Source organism: Propithecus coquereli, unplaced genomic scaffold, assembly GCF_000956105.1.
Source record: "Propithecus coquereli isolate 6110/MARCELLA unplaced genomic scaffold, Pcoq_1.0 Scaffold33, whole genome shotgun sequence".
In the NCBI taxonomy this organism is placed as follows: domain Eukaryota; kingdom Metazoa; phylum Chordata; class Mammalia; order Primates; family Indriidae; genus Propithecus; species Propithecus coquereli.
Window position 1 is genome coordinate 4481247 of NW_012148952.1, and position 15420 is coordinate 4496666.

The 15420-nt window shown below is 43.3% G+C and overlaps 1 protein-coding gene across 1 annotated transcript in view; it reads right to left on the bottom strand.

Annotated features, from left to right (window-relative positions):
* LOC105815353 overlaps positions 1 to 7975 on the bottom strand; it is a 134690-nt gene extending 126715 nt beyond the window's left edge. Inside the window, exons 1-2 of the mRNA XM_012650503.1 lie at positions 7945 to 7975; positions 903 to 1446 (exon numbers count right to left, since the gene is read on the bottom strand). Coding sequence (XP_012505957.1) covers positions 903 to 1446; positions 7945 to 7975 — 575 coding nt within the window. The remainder of the gene's footprint in view (positions 1 to 902; positions 1447 to 7944) is intronic.
* Positions 7976 to 15420: the final 7445 nt, after the last annotated feature.

Genomic DNA, 15420 nt, shown 5'->3' on the forward strand with positions numbered 1-15420 from the left:
CTAACCCCCAAGTTTTCCAACTTCAAAAACTCGAAATACGCGGTTTCCAAAGAGCAAGGGTTCATTTGCATATTCAAATAACTTTAATACTGAGGGACGTGTAAGAGGAAAGGTGACAGGTGCCAACGAGTGATGCCTTAGAAAATACGCGCGTTCTCCTCCTTGCCCCTCACTCTCATGCTCTGTTCCCAGTTTTCTCTTGATAAACAGCCGGATGTCATGTCCGACCCTCGAGTCCCATTCTTCCCAGCTCGCCCCTCGCCCTCCTCAGGGGCAATGAAAATTTAAACTGTTGCTGCAACCTCCTGACACTTCACTGATAAATCAGAGGAAGCTGCAAAACTTCTTGGCTTGTTCAGCTATCCTCCACGGGCACTGGACGCCCACGCGCAGATCTCGCAATCAGCGCTACCGAAAGAGACCCCCCAGTCAACCTGTTTGCAAAGCCCGCAGAACTCCCCGCCCTCCGGTCTCGGGCTCCTCCGAGACTCCCCGCGCAGGATGGGGGACCCCTGCCTCCCTTCATCAGTACCCCGCAAAGCAAGCTGGAGGTGGAAGGAAGGGCGCTCCTGCCGCCCCCATGGCTCAGTCTGGCTGCCTGAGGTAGATTCCCAAGTCGCCGCGTGGGGTGTCCCCCGCCCGCCCGGAGGGTCTCCGCACACTGCGCCCCGGGCAGCCTACGCTTCCCGCAGCCCCAAGCCAGAGGCGTCCGAGAAGCTCCGCTTCCAAGTTCTCGCGTCTGGCTGTGAGCAGGGGCGCCGGAGGCTGCCCGGCCAGGAAAGAGCAAAGTCTGTGCCCGAGGCGCGCCCCCAGCCCCGGGGGGCCCTCGCCACCTCGCGCCCTCGCCGGCCGGCCAGGGGGCCCGGCATCCCCCGCTCGCGGCTCAGCGCGGCCGCACTCACCCGCCTCGCCGGAGCTGCTGCCGTAGCCTCTGGGAGCCGCCAAGCCCCGAGCTTCCCGAGCGCAAGAAAGATGGTGGTGTGTGTCGGGAGACCACCCATTCCAGCGTCTGGCAACCCGGCGGCGACTCTGGCTCCTCAGCACTGAAGGAGGAGGAGGAGGAGGAGGAAGGAACGGCGCAGTCGGACGCCATCTGCTGTACACCTCTGCGCAGCCATTGGCTGCCTGGTGCGTTCCCGGAGCCGCGGGGCGCGGGGCCGCGGGGAGCCACCTTGCGCCTCGCCTCCCCCGGCAGCTGTTCCCCGACGCCCCTCCCCTCCCCTCCTCTCCCCCGCCTCCGCCTCCTCCCCTGCCTCGGCGCGCGCCGCGCGACCCTCGGCTCTGCCGGCTCCCGGTGCAAGCAGCCGCGGGCGCCTGGCCTCGACCTCCGCTCCTCGGCTCCCCGCAACTGTTTGCCGCAACTTTGCAGCTTCGGGGTGCAAGTGCGGCCTGGGCGAGGGGGACTCCCCAGCTGAGCTGAGCCCGGGGTACCCCAGCCGCTAAGCGCTGAGGAGAGGGGCGAGCGCGTTGCGCCTCAGGGGTCCACGAAGTGTTGGGAGAAAAAGCGGAAGAGAGTGGGGGTGCTCTAGGCCCCCGTTTACAACCCTTCCCAGCACGCACGCACGCGAGAACACTCGGACACATACCATAAAGCACACACACACTGGGCCATCCCGCACGGTCCGGATGGCAAGGCGTTCCTCTGCAGTCCCCGGGCACGAGAGGGCTTCGGTGTTACTAGGAAAAAAGACAAAGAAGATCCTAGCAGGATATGTGGGATAGACAGGGAGACATTGGTTTGACTCCGGAAAACGCCGGGAGCTGGCTCCGTACCTGCCTGGACATCCCCCTGTTGAGGGACTCCCAGCGGCTATCCGCCCACGCTGACCCGAGCCCAGAAAAACCCCTAGTTCTGAGGACTCTTGCTTAAAGGTTTTGCAGTCCTGGGGCGCGGGGGTGGGGAGGTGCGGGAAAGAGCGCCCTAGGCTCCCGGGTAGCTGATGCCAGGCAGTGGAGGAGGTGAAGAGTCCAAGTCCGCCCAGGTGAGGCAGGAGTGCACGGAGCAGAGAGCACGTGGGCAGACGAGGAGCAGAATCACAGCTCTCAAAGTCATTTGCTTACTCTCTGACACTTGTTCCAAACCCTACTGGTTTTCCACACCTTTGATCAAGGGAACTTCTTAGGCTTGTTCAGAGACATGAAGTTGCTTCAAAAGGGAGAAGGGAAGAAAGCATGAGGACTATCTATTGCCAATTACAGGATATTTTGCCTGTCATATCTCTTTAAATGTGTGAGCCCAGCGACAGCAGGGATTGTATCTTTTCTATTTTATTCAATGCCTGGCACACTATGGGTGCCTAAAAAGAAGCAAAATAATAATGATAAAATTAAAGCTTGATGTCATAGCATAAATCAGACTAAAGAGATAAATAGAGCAGCTAGGATCTGTCACAGGAAAAAAAACAAATCAAAAGAATTTAAATGCCATTGTAAAGGAAAATGTATGCGTTGGTGAGGGGCTCCAACCCAGCTTGCTGTAGGATGAGTTCTGAAAGCAGGAAAGCCTTATTTAATATTTTAAACACCAGTCACTATTCTCCCAGTGAGCACTGCAGTCACATCCTGGGCTATGCTTTTCTTTCTGACATCACTGTCTTAAAAATAAATCAGCTGCCATCCAGATCCCAGAATATTTCCCCAAATCTAAGAACATGATTTATTACTCCCCAGAGATACAATGCCAATTCTGTAAGTCTGGGGAAAGAGAAACAGGTCCATTATGTTTTATTGTAATCTCAATATATACAGATCAATAGCCAATGAGTCTCGTTTAAGTAACTTTAGGAACAACAGCCAAAGAAAAACATTACTGTTTTCCTGACTGTTACACCCAGGCTTCCCAGGTTTCAGTTTTCCCAGAATCAATGCTGCATTTTCAGGCCACATCCCAGGCACATACGTCCATATGGTGGAAAGACTTGTGTTTGCAATCCATCTGGAAAGAAGACATCAAGGACAACTTGTGAGTATGTCATTTATGGACATGTTAGTAGTTACTAACTCTTCAGAGACAATGATATGTATATTTTTCCTTAGGCTGGCAATTTGATTTCAACATGCATTCCGATTTCATTTGCATGCCGATTCTCATTAATCCCTTGCTCTATGTCAGTGATCACTTTTGATACTCGTTAGAATACTTTGATTCTTAAGACACAATTTTTCTCTTCTGAGGTATTGTTTATATTTGGTCTCCTGGTTTTTGAATCTGGGATATGAGATAATAGTTACATGGCAATTATGTTCTATATATCGGGCTTCTTAAAATAAAAAACTAGTAATTGATAAGAATGAAATCTAAATAATTTCTAAAATACAAAGAATCTTGAATAATAAACATTGGTACATTTGACCACTTTAAACTACAGAACAATCACTTTTTACTAAGGCACTGCCAATAACAAGTATTTCAGTATAGTCAAAGTGTATCAGATGTCTGAACTTTATCAGACATCATGCAATTACATACAAAAATGGTAAAAGGAAAATGCAGGCATAAGACTCATTCTTCTAACTTTCTCTTTCCAGTTCTAGCTCAAACTCCCAATTTATGTTTTAAATGCATATTTTGCTGATAATATTAGTTGCTTATCAGCTTTGCTTCTTAATAAAAGCACTGCCCTTAAAATCCAGATTAGGTTAGAAACATTAAAAGAGCAACACAGGCAGGGAAAGAGGTGTTGATAATGAAGACTGTAAGAGGAGGACAAAAATTTTACAAAATAAATGAACGAAGAAAGGATTTGGAAGAAGGCAACCTTCAAAAATAGGTAGCATCATTATGTGTAAGGAATAGATTAATGCTTCAGGGATGGAAAATATGCTAGAGATTAGAAATTCCCATAACCCTGCACAAACAGATGCCAAAGGCCCCAGTCACCACCGCACTTGCAATGAGCATGAACAAAACAAAAGTACATGGAAGAGGAGAGAGGGTGGGAGAAAGTCTGTCGGGATCAGGTCTCTAGTGGGAACCAAAGGGGAACCGCAAAGGAAAGTAACCCTATGCTAGCCAAGTACTGTTGGACTTTAAATTTTCATTTTTTTGTTGCTGCTGTGTTTGTTTGTCATTGCTCTTTCTGAGCACAATGTTCTCCATACAATCTAACAAGCTTGGATGGGAAAGTGTTATGTAAATGAAATAAACAAGCAGTAGCATTAAACAAATAAGAGCTAAAGAAGGCATGTAGATAATGAAGCCCAATTGAAAAAAGAAGTGAGAAATGCAAACATGATCCAGTATCTTGGACTTGCCACCAGGAAGTCACCGCCCAGATCTACAATAGCCCATCCACTGAAGCAGTGAATCGAGTCAAATATTCAGTCACTTCGGGGGACAAAAAAAGGAAGAAGGGGTAAGAAGAAAAAACCATGATTGTCTCATTTACACAATTCATTCAGGCCAGTTCCAGGTTGGATGAGATTCTATGGCAGATCTGAACATTTTTTTCTGCCAAAAAAGAGCATTTAATCCTGAAATATAAATGTAAGTTTTGAGGTTGGTCCAGTAATTTGATTTTGATGTGTCAACATCTTAAAATACAACATAAAGATAATGTCTTAAAAGTAGTGTAGTGGAACTCAGTTGGCTTCTGGCCAGCTCAGTCCCTGTGAGGCGCCAATACTTTCCCAGCAGACTCTCAGCAGCTCTCACAAACTTAGTCCTGAACCATCAGCCTCAGCCGTTCACTCAGCAACATATTTGTTGAGTGGCTACTTTGTGCCTGGCACTGCACTTGGTGTTGGTTATTCAGTGATATAGTGGACAGAGTCCTTGCCCTCATGAAGTTCATAGTCTAATGGGGAACGATAAACAGAGAGGTGTTCAAATGATTATAAACATAGAATGAAAAGAAAAGAAAAAAATGAGTTATTTGAAAAAGGAATGCAGGAGAGGGGAATGGAAACGAAGGGCCAGAGTCAGGCAAGATCTCTCAGATATTTAGGCTGAGACCCAAAGATGATGAGAAGTAACACTGACTGAGATTTTTCTAGATATTAGGCATTGGGCTAAATCCTTTACACACGTGACTTCATCCTCATAACCACCTCACAAGGCAGGCACTGTTATCAACTCCATTTGACAACTGAGGAATAAAGAGTTTAAGCAACTTATTCAAAGTCACACAGATGGTAAGTAGAAAAGCTAGAAATTTGGCCAGGCAGTCTGGCACTGGCGTGTGCATTTTTAACTACTGAGATACGTTTCATATCATATAAGTAGGCATCAGCCAAGAAAGGGGGAGAAGATGGATATATGGCCAAAGAGCCTGTGGCTGGGAGAGCTTGGCACATAAGGAATCCACCGGGGGCCAACGTAGTCAGAGAGCGGTGAGCCGGGGAAGACAGCCACGAGGCAGGGTAAGAAAGACAGGCAGGAGTCAGAGGGACAAGTCCTTGTGAGCCAGTGGGTGGTTTCAACTCTCTGAGCAATAGGATCTGATTTAGATTTCTGAAGATCACCCTGGTGCTGTGCAGAAACCAAGAAAATGGCAAAAATGTCAGAGGGAAACCCGTGATCCAGGCAAGAGGTGCTGGTGGCTTAATGGAAAGGGAGAGAACCAGATGAGTCTGGTGGATGCTTGGGAGGCCTGGTTCATCCCTTCATTTCCACTTCCGCCTTCCCACTGCTCCCCAGGTCTGACCATCCAGTTGTGTACCTCAAGATCCAGAATCCTAAATTCTTTATCTTAGCCACTGGATCTTAGCTCTGTCTTCTTGTCAAAATAGCATTGTGGTGACGATGAACAGTGATGAGCCCCCATTTGACCAGCTCTGGGGGATTTTCTTCTGATCCCTGTCCTAGAAATTCCCACTCCCTCTGCAATGCCCAGTGTTATCTAAGTTCTTTATTCTAATGCTCATCCTCCAATAATAGTTACTGACCAGGAGATCTGGAGTACAATGATCCCTTCTTCCCCACTACTCTCTAACGTTACCAAACCAAAGCAAACAAAGGAGAGGCAATCACTCCATCCACACGCATAAGAGAACATGGGCAGGCAACTTCCATATATGTAAGACATTCCAACTAATGTGGAAATAATAAAACCCCTGGAGTGACAACTTGGATCACATTCGTAATGACTTGGTTTGTAAAGACCAGGTGTTATGTAGATTGGAGCTTGTTATTATCCAAAGATTTGGCAACCTTAATCCTCTTCTACTGGGAACAAAGCCACACAATTCTCATAGGCCTGACTTTGATGAGATGAGAAAGAGAGCCTGTATATTCCATTTCTCTGTTTTCCAAGGACACCAGCCTATCTGATGGACAGCAGGTTTCTTCACGGGTACAAAGGACAGAAAACAACTGGAAAATGATGGTGTTGTCAATGGATCACAAGCTACAGTGTTCATGAGTGAGGTATGAGGGGTGGAACAAATAGAAGATCTTTTTTAAAGTTTTATTTCTTAATCATCTATAATACTCAATTATCTAAGGGGGGGAACCCAATACATTTGATGTTGAAAAGAAAACATATAAAAGAAACCCTCATAACTGAAGCTTTCTATATATTCTTCTCAGATTCTGAATTATGCCATTTTTCTTGCTGCTACCTCATTGACTACCTTTCTCCATATTTCTCATCATTTTCCTGAAATACCCGGTCATATCGCTTTGATTCCCAGAAACCTACAATTGTCTTCAACTGGTCACTTTATGTGAGTCCATTCATAAACATCAGCTCCACAGATAAACCTTCCCTGACTTTCCCTTAGAGAAAATAGCATGTTCCATCTCTCTGTATCTCCTTGTCTTAGTTTTTTCATAGCATTTATCACAATCTGATATTTTGCTATGTAGTTGTTTCCATGTTTATCATCCATCCTCTTATCAAGAATATAAGCCCCATGAGGGCAGGGATTCCACACACGCACACACACACTCGGTACTGACAGCAGTGCCTGGCATATCATGGGCCCTCAATAAACATCAAATGATCGAATGAATGAGTGAACAGCATAAGTTACTGCCACATTGACTTTTAGGATCCTTCCTAATCTGGCCCCACCATAGCTTCCCATGAATGTCTGTCATCACTGCCCAATACATGCCCAGTGCTCTGGTCTTAGGAGTCCCCTCACTGCCCCCTCACAGTCAGTGAGCTCTGATTCAGATCCTCTTCTTGTCTCTCCCCCCAGCCTTGCAGATCTTACCTCCCGTCAAAGTCCCACTTCCTCTAAAAAAATTTCCTAGATCTCATTTTATTTCAAATTTATCTATGTCTTCCCTTTATCAAATTCCTTTAATGCTCATTATCTGCTCCATTCAGCTTTTCAATTAACTGTACACCATCTCCTACCATTCTCTAACAGTTTCATAGCCATTAGCCTAGTCCTCTTAACTGCATTGCTAGTTCCTTGAAGTTAGAGGCTAAGACAGATATTTCCTTTTTTTCCTCCAGTCCCACAACTTTTGCTACCCAGCAGTCACTCAGTAAGTACTTGTTGATAGACTATGATGTGTAAAGAATCTGAACAAGAGGGTTAGACTTCCTTTGGTCATGTGATGTTAATAGAAACACTTAACACCTTATGTTTGTGGAAGGTGATCTTGCCAGGTGCCAGGCAAGACTGTTTAGTCATTGAACAAACACTGACTGAGAATCTGCTTTGTGGCAGACATCACTGTAAATGCTGGAGAGAGTCCTGAAGGAGATTATTATCTGAGAAAACAGACACCTAAATTGCAATATACCAAGCCTTAGAGGCATCCTGTGGACACAGTAGAAGCCCCAAGGAGGAGCATCTAACCTAGACTGGAGTGAGTCAGAAAAAGCTTGACAGTTCAACCTGTCTGCATCTGCCCGAATTCAAAGCCAGGGAGGAAAAAAAAAATTCCTCCGATTTTGTGACTTGCTGGCTTGAAATAGTTTATTTATAAATGTCCCATTTTTAGCGTGTTGTGCTCCAGTCATGACTTAATTCTAAGTCTCTCACCCCCATAGTCCAGGGAAAATACAACTGCCATTGTGACGTCTATGCATGCTGCAGAACCATCCCATCTGTGCAAATACTCAGCACTTCAACACTGAGAATCCTTTTCTTACACCTTCTCTTAGCTTCCTAGGCACCACACAACCCCTCCTTTCCTCTTCTGAACAACTTTTGTGTTAGAGCATATTAGGGTTCTAGGCTTGGCTCCTCTTGCCTCTCCATGTACACTTTTTTCTTAAATGAATATAACCATTCCCATGATTTCAGTGAATATCCTTTTACGGGCAATACCTTAATCCATTTCTCTGCCTGTAGTAGTCAGTATAAGCTAAGTTGTGCTACAGTAACAAATTAAGCCCCCAAACCTCAGTGGCATAACACAGGAAAGTTTATTTCTCTTTAATCCTGTATGACTAACACAGGATAGCAGAGGAAATTATGACTTTGCTTCACATAACCTACTCGGGGACCCAGGCTGAAAGAGTTTTGCCATCTGGAATATTGTTGGTCTCTGTGGTAGCAGACAGATCATAGAAAAATTCAAATTCCCTTTACTATGCTTCAGTCCAAAGTGACATAGCCCATTGGCCAGAACTGGTCATGTAACTCCACCAAAATGCAGAGTGGTCAAAAATATGGCAGAGCACGTGGATATGCAGTGAGCAGTAACTGTCTCTGACATGCCAGCACTGAGCATTCCTTTGTGCTCCAACTTTATAACCAAGTACTTGCTTGATGTCTTTTTTGACATCACACATGTACTTCAAACTGAACGCTAATTCTGCTCAACCCAAACTCCAGGAATTGCACATCATGCTTTCTTTCTATCATTCTATCCACACACAAATAACTAATTCTATTAGATCTACCTCCAAAATAAATCCCACATGCATCCACTTCTCTCCATTTCTATTCCCACTGCTCTGATCCAGCCATGGTGATCTTTCATGGTGGGTGGTAGCAGTAACTGACATCCTTTCTTACACTCCTGTCCTTATGCAACCCATTTTCCAAGTATCAGCCAGTGTGATCTTTTCAAAGGGTACATTGGATAAAATCATTTTCTTGCTTAAAACCCACCAATGATTTCCCACTTAGAATAAATAAACTTGGAATAAATTCCAAATTATGTGATCTGTCCTTTATTTTTCTCAGATAAGTCATCTACTTCTCAACTCTGTCATCGCTGAACTATAGCTTTGCATGCCAATTTCAAGATGGCTTTAGGGCCTTTGCACCAAATCTGTACTGTGCCCGGACCACTCACCCCCACACTTGCATGTAGCTGCTTCTCTTTTGTCATTCAGACCTCAGGGTTAATGTCATTTTCTCAGAGAGGTCTTTCTAGACACCTAAATAAAGCAGCCACCAGTCACTCTCTATCACATCCCCCTCCTTGGTTCTTTGCATGATACTTGTCACCGTGTGACATTTTTCTATTTCTGTATTTGTTTATCCACTGGACCATAAGCTCAATTAGCGCCAAACTTTGCGTGTTCACTCTTGTACCCCCAGTGCCTAAAGGAACAGTGCCAGGCACAGAATAGGTGCTTAATAAACCAGGACTAAAGAAACACATTCACGGGTTCACTTCCAAACCCTGGCACTCTTGCTCATTCTCACCTTTATTTTAAGAGTGAGCATTGACTTCCTTTCGTATATCCTTTTAATACAAAAGACGCTAAAGAAATGAAACAGTGAAGTGATCATCCAGGCGTTGGTGACTTGCAGTCTTCTCCTTGCCAATCAGAAGGAAGAAGTTAACTCAGGAGGCAGCTACTTGTCACACATAAAGGTTCTTTTGATCCTGGTGATTAAGATGATGTGCCTGATGCAGTGAACTTTTATATTATGTTGCCAGAGAACTGGGAAAATGGCCCTTTTGTCACAATGAGTTCCCAATTTTGGTGATGGCTGTCACTGTTCTGGAAGGAGATGACTCACCCAAGGTGTGTTGGGGGGTGGGGTGGCAGTGACGGGATGGAAGACAGGGTTGACCTGAGGTTCTGTTTCCAAGTCCACCAAAATACATAGAAAGTGCAGATGCCATAATGTACAGGCACATCTCAATATCACACATCACATCACCCGTATGCACCATTGGCTTAATTTCTAGAGCCCTCAAGGAAGGAAAGACTTCCATTTCCTTAGCAGTCTCCTCTCCCTAAACCAAGGGTGCCCGGAGCATGAAAAGCAGTTTATCTTCTGGAGTCTGACTCTGTATGGCTTCTCAAAACTGTCAGGACAGGTGGCTGGGGCCATACAAAGGAAAGCCCTCGTGGTGTACCAACCTTTGTCCAGCACTGCTTTCCCTGCAGATATTCCCACACCTTGCTTCTCAACTTACCCCTGATTCTCCCCATCACTGCCTTGATTTGGCTTCCTGTTGATGGTCTTCCTTTAGCCCTCTTACCAGGAGTGTCACTCAGCATTGATTCTCCTATTTAAACAATTTGCTTCCCATGTCAACCATGACCTGGTTCATTTCTCAGGTGATAATGCTGTCAGCTGTTTGGGGACAACACCCTACCATGTCCAGGCCAACCTCTGTGTCCTTATTTGTCAAAATAGACTCTAGCCAGGTTCCCCCACTTTAAGTTGTAGCTTAGGGATACAACCTTCTCATCAAGTGAGTTATTCACCTTTCTTAAAAGTCTGTACATTTTCCAAAGAACATGTTCTATTATTTTGTAACCTTTAGAGTCAGCCAGGGGAGGGAGGGGGTTCTTCTATATTTCCAGTCTAAATTTCTCAGGATTTAATTTAATTAGAGCTCACACCAGAATGGAGATTTTGACCTCGTGAAAAAAAAAAAAAAATTCTTTTGATTCCATTCCTCTGAAGAGGACTATTTCAATCTTTGAGGAATCTTATTGCAATGGTATTTGATCTATCCTTGATTATACAATTATTAGCCTTTTGGTGATCTAACCAATGACATTTAAATGGCATTTATGTGCAGAGCTTGAATTATGGAATCACAAAATTTTTGAGCTGAAAGAGACTTCAGAGAAAATATAGTCCAATTCCTATATGTAAAAGATAAGGAGAGTTGACCCCCAGATAGCTGAAGTGTCTTGTATAAGGTCACACAGATTGTCAAGAAATAGAAAAGGGAAGAAAACATGTGAGATGGCCCTTTTACCATTCTACCTGTAGTTGAGGAAAAGTGAGTAAGAAGATAAAAAGAAAAAGAAATGGTTTCAGCCTCCTATATAAACAAAAACAAAAACACCCTACAAAAACCTAATGCCTTCTCAATGTATTTTATCACACTTCAAGTATGGTATTAACACAGAAAAGTTATTGAGAATGTAAGAATGTTAGCAAACCATAATTTGAAAAGAGGGTCAGTTCCCAAATGACCAGGGTAAAGGGTGGTGGGAAGCAGTGGGAGGAGAGGGGGAGAGGTCTTAAGAATACCAACCTACATCGTGGTCCCTGGAACCAGTTTCTAAGGATTCTGTCCTATTGGGAGCCTTGTGTATGAGAAGACCGGAAATGTTCAGCTGCACATAGATTGCATTATTTAGCAGATAATATCAAAAAAAAGTGTTCTCTTGTGATTTGAAGCTTGATTATCTAATTTTCTCTTTGTGGTCCTCCTCCACCAGCAACCACCTGCTAAATGGTTGGAAGAGACACAACTACTCTGTGAATGGTCCTCCTCTGCCCTCCAGTCTTCTGGCTCCACGTGCTCATTGGGAGTGTCCATCCATCCCATAGCTCTGACTTGAGAGGCTCAAACTTTATCTCCAGCTCTGACCTTTCTCTTGAACTTTACACTCATTTCTAACTGCCCACACTGTATCTTTGCCTTCATGCGGCACAGGCACCTCAAACTCAGCAGGTCAATGCATTACTTCTCCTCCAGGACCCTGAATCAGTCTCTGCTTTATAACATATCCGGGTTAATAGTGTCGCTAGGCACTCACTCCATTGCCTAAGCTGAAATCTCAGAAGCATCCCTGACTCTTTCTTGGCCTCACCCACCACATCCAGCTGATCAGCAGTCCCTCCTGCCTACCTCTCAGGTGTCTCTGAAATACGTTTCCTATACACTGTCCCCTCATCCTCTGCCGAAAGTCCAGATTCCATCATCTTTTGCCTAGACTATTACAACAATCTTATGATAAGATAATAATCATATCTTATTTTCCCTACCTTCTCCAAATCAAATACATTCTTACTTAAAAGCCCTCCTGTGGCTTACTACTGCCCAGAGAATAAATTCGACATTCTTTAACATGGAAAATAGATGACTATAAATGTAGTTACTTTAAATTTAGATATAGTGAGCTCAAATATGCCATCCTGTAACTTTTACCCATTAGTCATGGATATGTTCTGAGAAGCTGAATGGAATAAGAATCAACCTAAGCCTTCGTTCACAAAGAGACTATGTGTTGTGGTTGAGAGAAAGGGCTCTAAAAGCAGACAGAGCTTGTTTAGGTCCTGACTCCACCACGAACTAGCATTGTGAACTTGGGACGAGGTTCTCAATCTCTGGAACTCTATTTCCTCATCTGTAAAATGGGGATGAAAATAGTACATAACGTTTCAGGTTGTTGTGGCAATTACACGCGATAGTGTGCAATGAGCACCTAATAAAGAAGTGACAATAGAGAGTAGATATTATTATTAATATCATTATTATTAACATGACAGATCTTAATTTTAGGATAATTATGATAGACCCCCTGTTATTCTCTTCTTCAATACAAACATCTTCACTTCTTACAGTCAAAATCACAATGATTTGAGAATGGCTCTCCATCCTGGTTAACTCCTCTCCACCCTTAAGAAACTCTTCATGACATTACCACAAATATTAAAGGTAAAAATATACCCATCTGTGCTGATTAATAAATACAAAGTCATCTTTTCCAAAGATACTTTCTTTTTTCATCATTACAACTCTAAAGTATTCAACTCTACTTTGTTTTAGTGGATGCTTCACTTCCTAACTGGAGCTTTCAAGGAAATTTTAGAGTAATGGCCTCAGACCATGAATTAGTCTCTCCTTTCTAAAAATGCACCCTCCAGGTTTTAGTGGGAGATTATTGGCAGGAAGTCAGGAAAGAATTTACACTTCCTTTCTGTGGCTTCCTAGAGCAGTGCTATCAATCTGACATATTTTACCAGCTCTGGATTTACAGTCATTTTAATAAGTAAGAAAGAAATAGTAGTTGGTAGAGCAGCAAATTGGTCTTCTCTTGCTATAACAATGAAAACAGATAGCAAACATAAGAAAGGTAAGTCCAAAATGTCAACAGATAATGAGATTGGGCAATATGCCAATGATATACAAGCAGAATATGTTTATTTGTTTCTTATGTGAATTGGATAATTCTTCAACCAAAAGTACCAGGGAATTTCCATTTAACACATTCAGAATGTAGCTAGTGTCATCTTGAGTGTGAATACTGAGAATGTTTTAAAATAAAATTATGCATAAATCTTGATAGAGATCGCGTCATGAGTAAGAGCTCTGAAGTCTACTTAGTTCTAACATCAGCTCCATAGCTTACTAGCCCTATGACCCTGGAAAAGATGCTAAATCTCTCTAGACCTCCATTTACTCAGCTACAAAATGAGGCGGGGAGAATGCGAATATATTGTTTTGGAATGAGGACCAAGTCAAGATAATGCACAAAATGTGTGCATTATCTACCACAGTGCTCAGGACACAGTAAGCACTCAGCAGCTATTGGCTGGACGTGAATATGGCTGGCCAACAAAGAAGACTGCTGTGAATCTCACTTCAGTTTTGCTTAGACATCCAACGAAAAATTCAATCAACAATTTCAAATTTTATCTTTTCATCTGGTTGTTTTGATTCACATAAAACCAAATACCAGTGGACTTTTTCCACTGAAATGACCAGCTATTCTATCACCATGTAGAAATGCTCTAAGCCTAAGTACAGTCATAATGCTGTGCTTTCTCATTCCATAAACCTAGCTGTCTCACAGAGACCTGTAAAGTCTAAACAACTCTTCCTCAGAAAGTTATGCATGAAGTCAGTGGTAGCATATGATTAAGAAGAAATAATCCAAATATCATAATTGATAGTGTTATTCAAAGTAAACTATTTGCCATCCTCGCAAAAGCATTGACAATTAGAAGAAAGATTCTTCCTAAAAAAATCCCACCAAGCAGACAGGTGCGTTAATTAGGCATTGAATATAGGATCATGATGAAATAAACCATACCCCTATGAACCGGGAAAATATGATTATATTTATCCTAACTAGAAGGGGTGGGGGCAGCGTGCTCTGAGAGAAGGGCCAGGGGGCAAGTCGACACTCATCAGGGGTTATTCAGCCCTATGAAGGTGAGGGGTAGGGAGACTGAGTCTGACAGGTTCCAGGTCACTGGAAGGATTAATCTATACCAAAGCAGCCATGGGGTGGCCCAGAGAGGTTTGGGAACTTGTCACAGACTTGTTAGAGGTCACAGATTTGTTAGAGGTATATTTGAGACTAAAATCCAGCTAACTTCAGGGCTGGCTCTGTTAACCCTGCCATATTCCTCTGCGGGGTCTTTGGGTTTCAGACCAACCTACAGGCCAGACATCCCAAGTTCGAAACGCCACGTCTGGCAGGCTGGTTTCATCCTTATCTTCAGCCACTAATATGAATCTCCTTGAGCCTTCATTGGGTAGGTTTAATCCCAATGTAGCAGAAACTTATGGTCTATTTTTTATATCCCCTTCTCCCACCACAGAAGCAAAAATCAATCAAATACACCCCAAGATGTTAAACCCTAAGACTTTATAGAAATAACTAATGTCCAATCTTAGAAGAAGGTTGGGGGACTGTGGTTCTATTATCCAAATCTCAGAATTCCTTGAATTATATGGAAATTAGATGCTGCTCTGTTAAGAGTCAGAGACATAGGCATGCTACATCTTCCTATACCCCATTGTTATATAAGGTTCAAGTGGAATTAATTAGGTGTTGAATATTGGATTGTAATTAACTAAATCGAGTCAATACAAAATGCCAAGATGTGTTTTTAATGAGCTATTTTTCTATTCTTTATCTGGATAAGCAAATAAACTACATTGCATTAATTCATGAATATGTAAAATTTATTTTCTTTTGATTGATCAAAGTATATTAGCAGACAGTAGATTAGTGTCCTTTAATGAAAAGACCAGTACAGAGTAAAATGTTGATAATGTTTATTGATTTCCAGGTACTCACATGCATATATCTCTAAGCATTTCATGGATTTTTAATTATTTAATCTTCTCAGTAACCCTATGAATATCTAATATAGATATTACTAGCCCCATTTTATAGAAGAGAAAACTAAGGCACCGAAAAGTAAATTGCTCAAGGCTACACATCCGATAAATTGGTGAGCCAGAATTTGAATCCAAGCATTCTAATCCAGAGTCCTTGGTGATAACCTCTACACCAGTGGTTCTCAACCGAGAGTGGTTTTACCCACCAGGGAATATTTGACAAT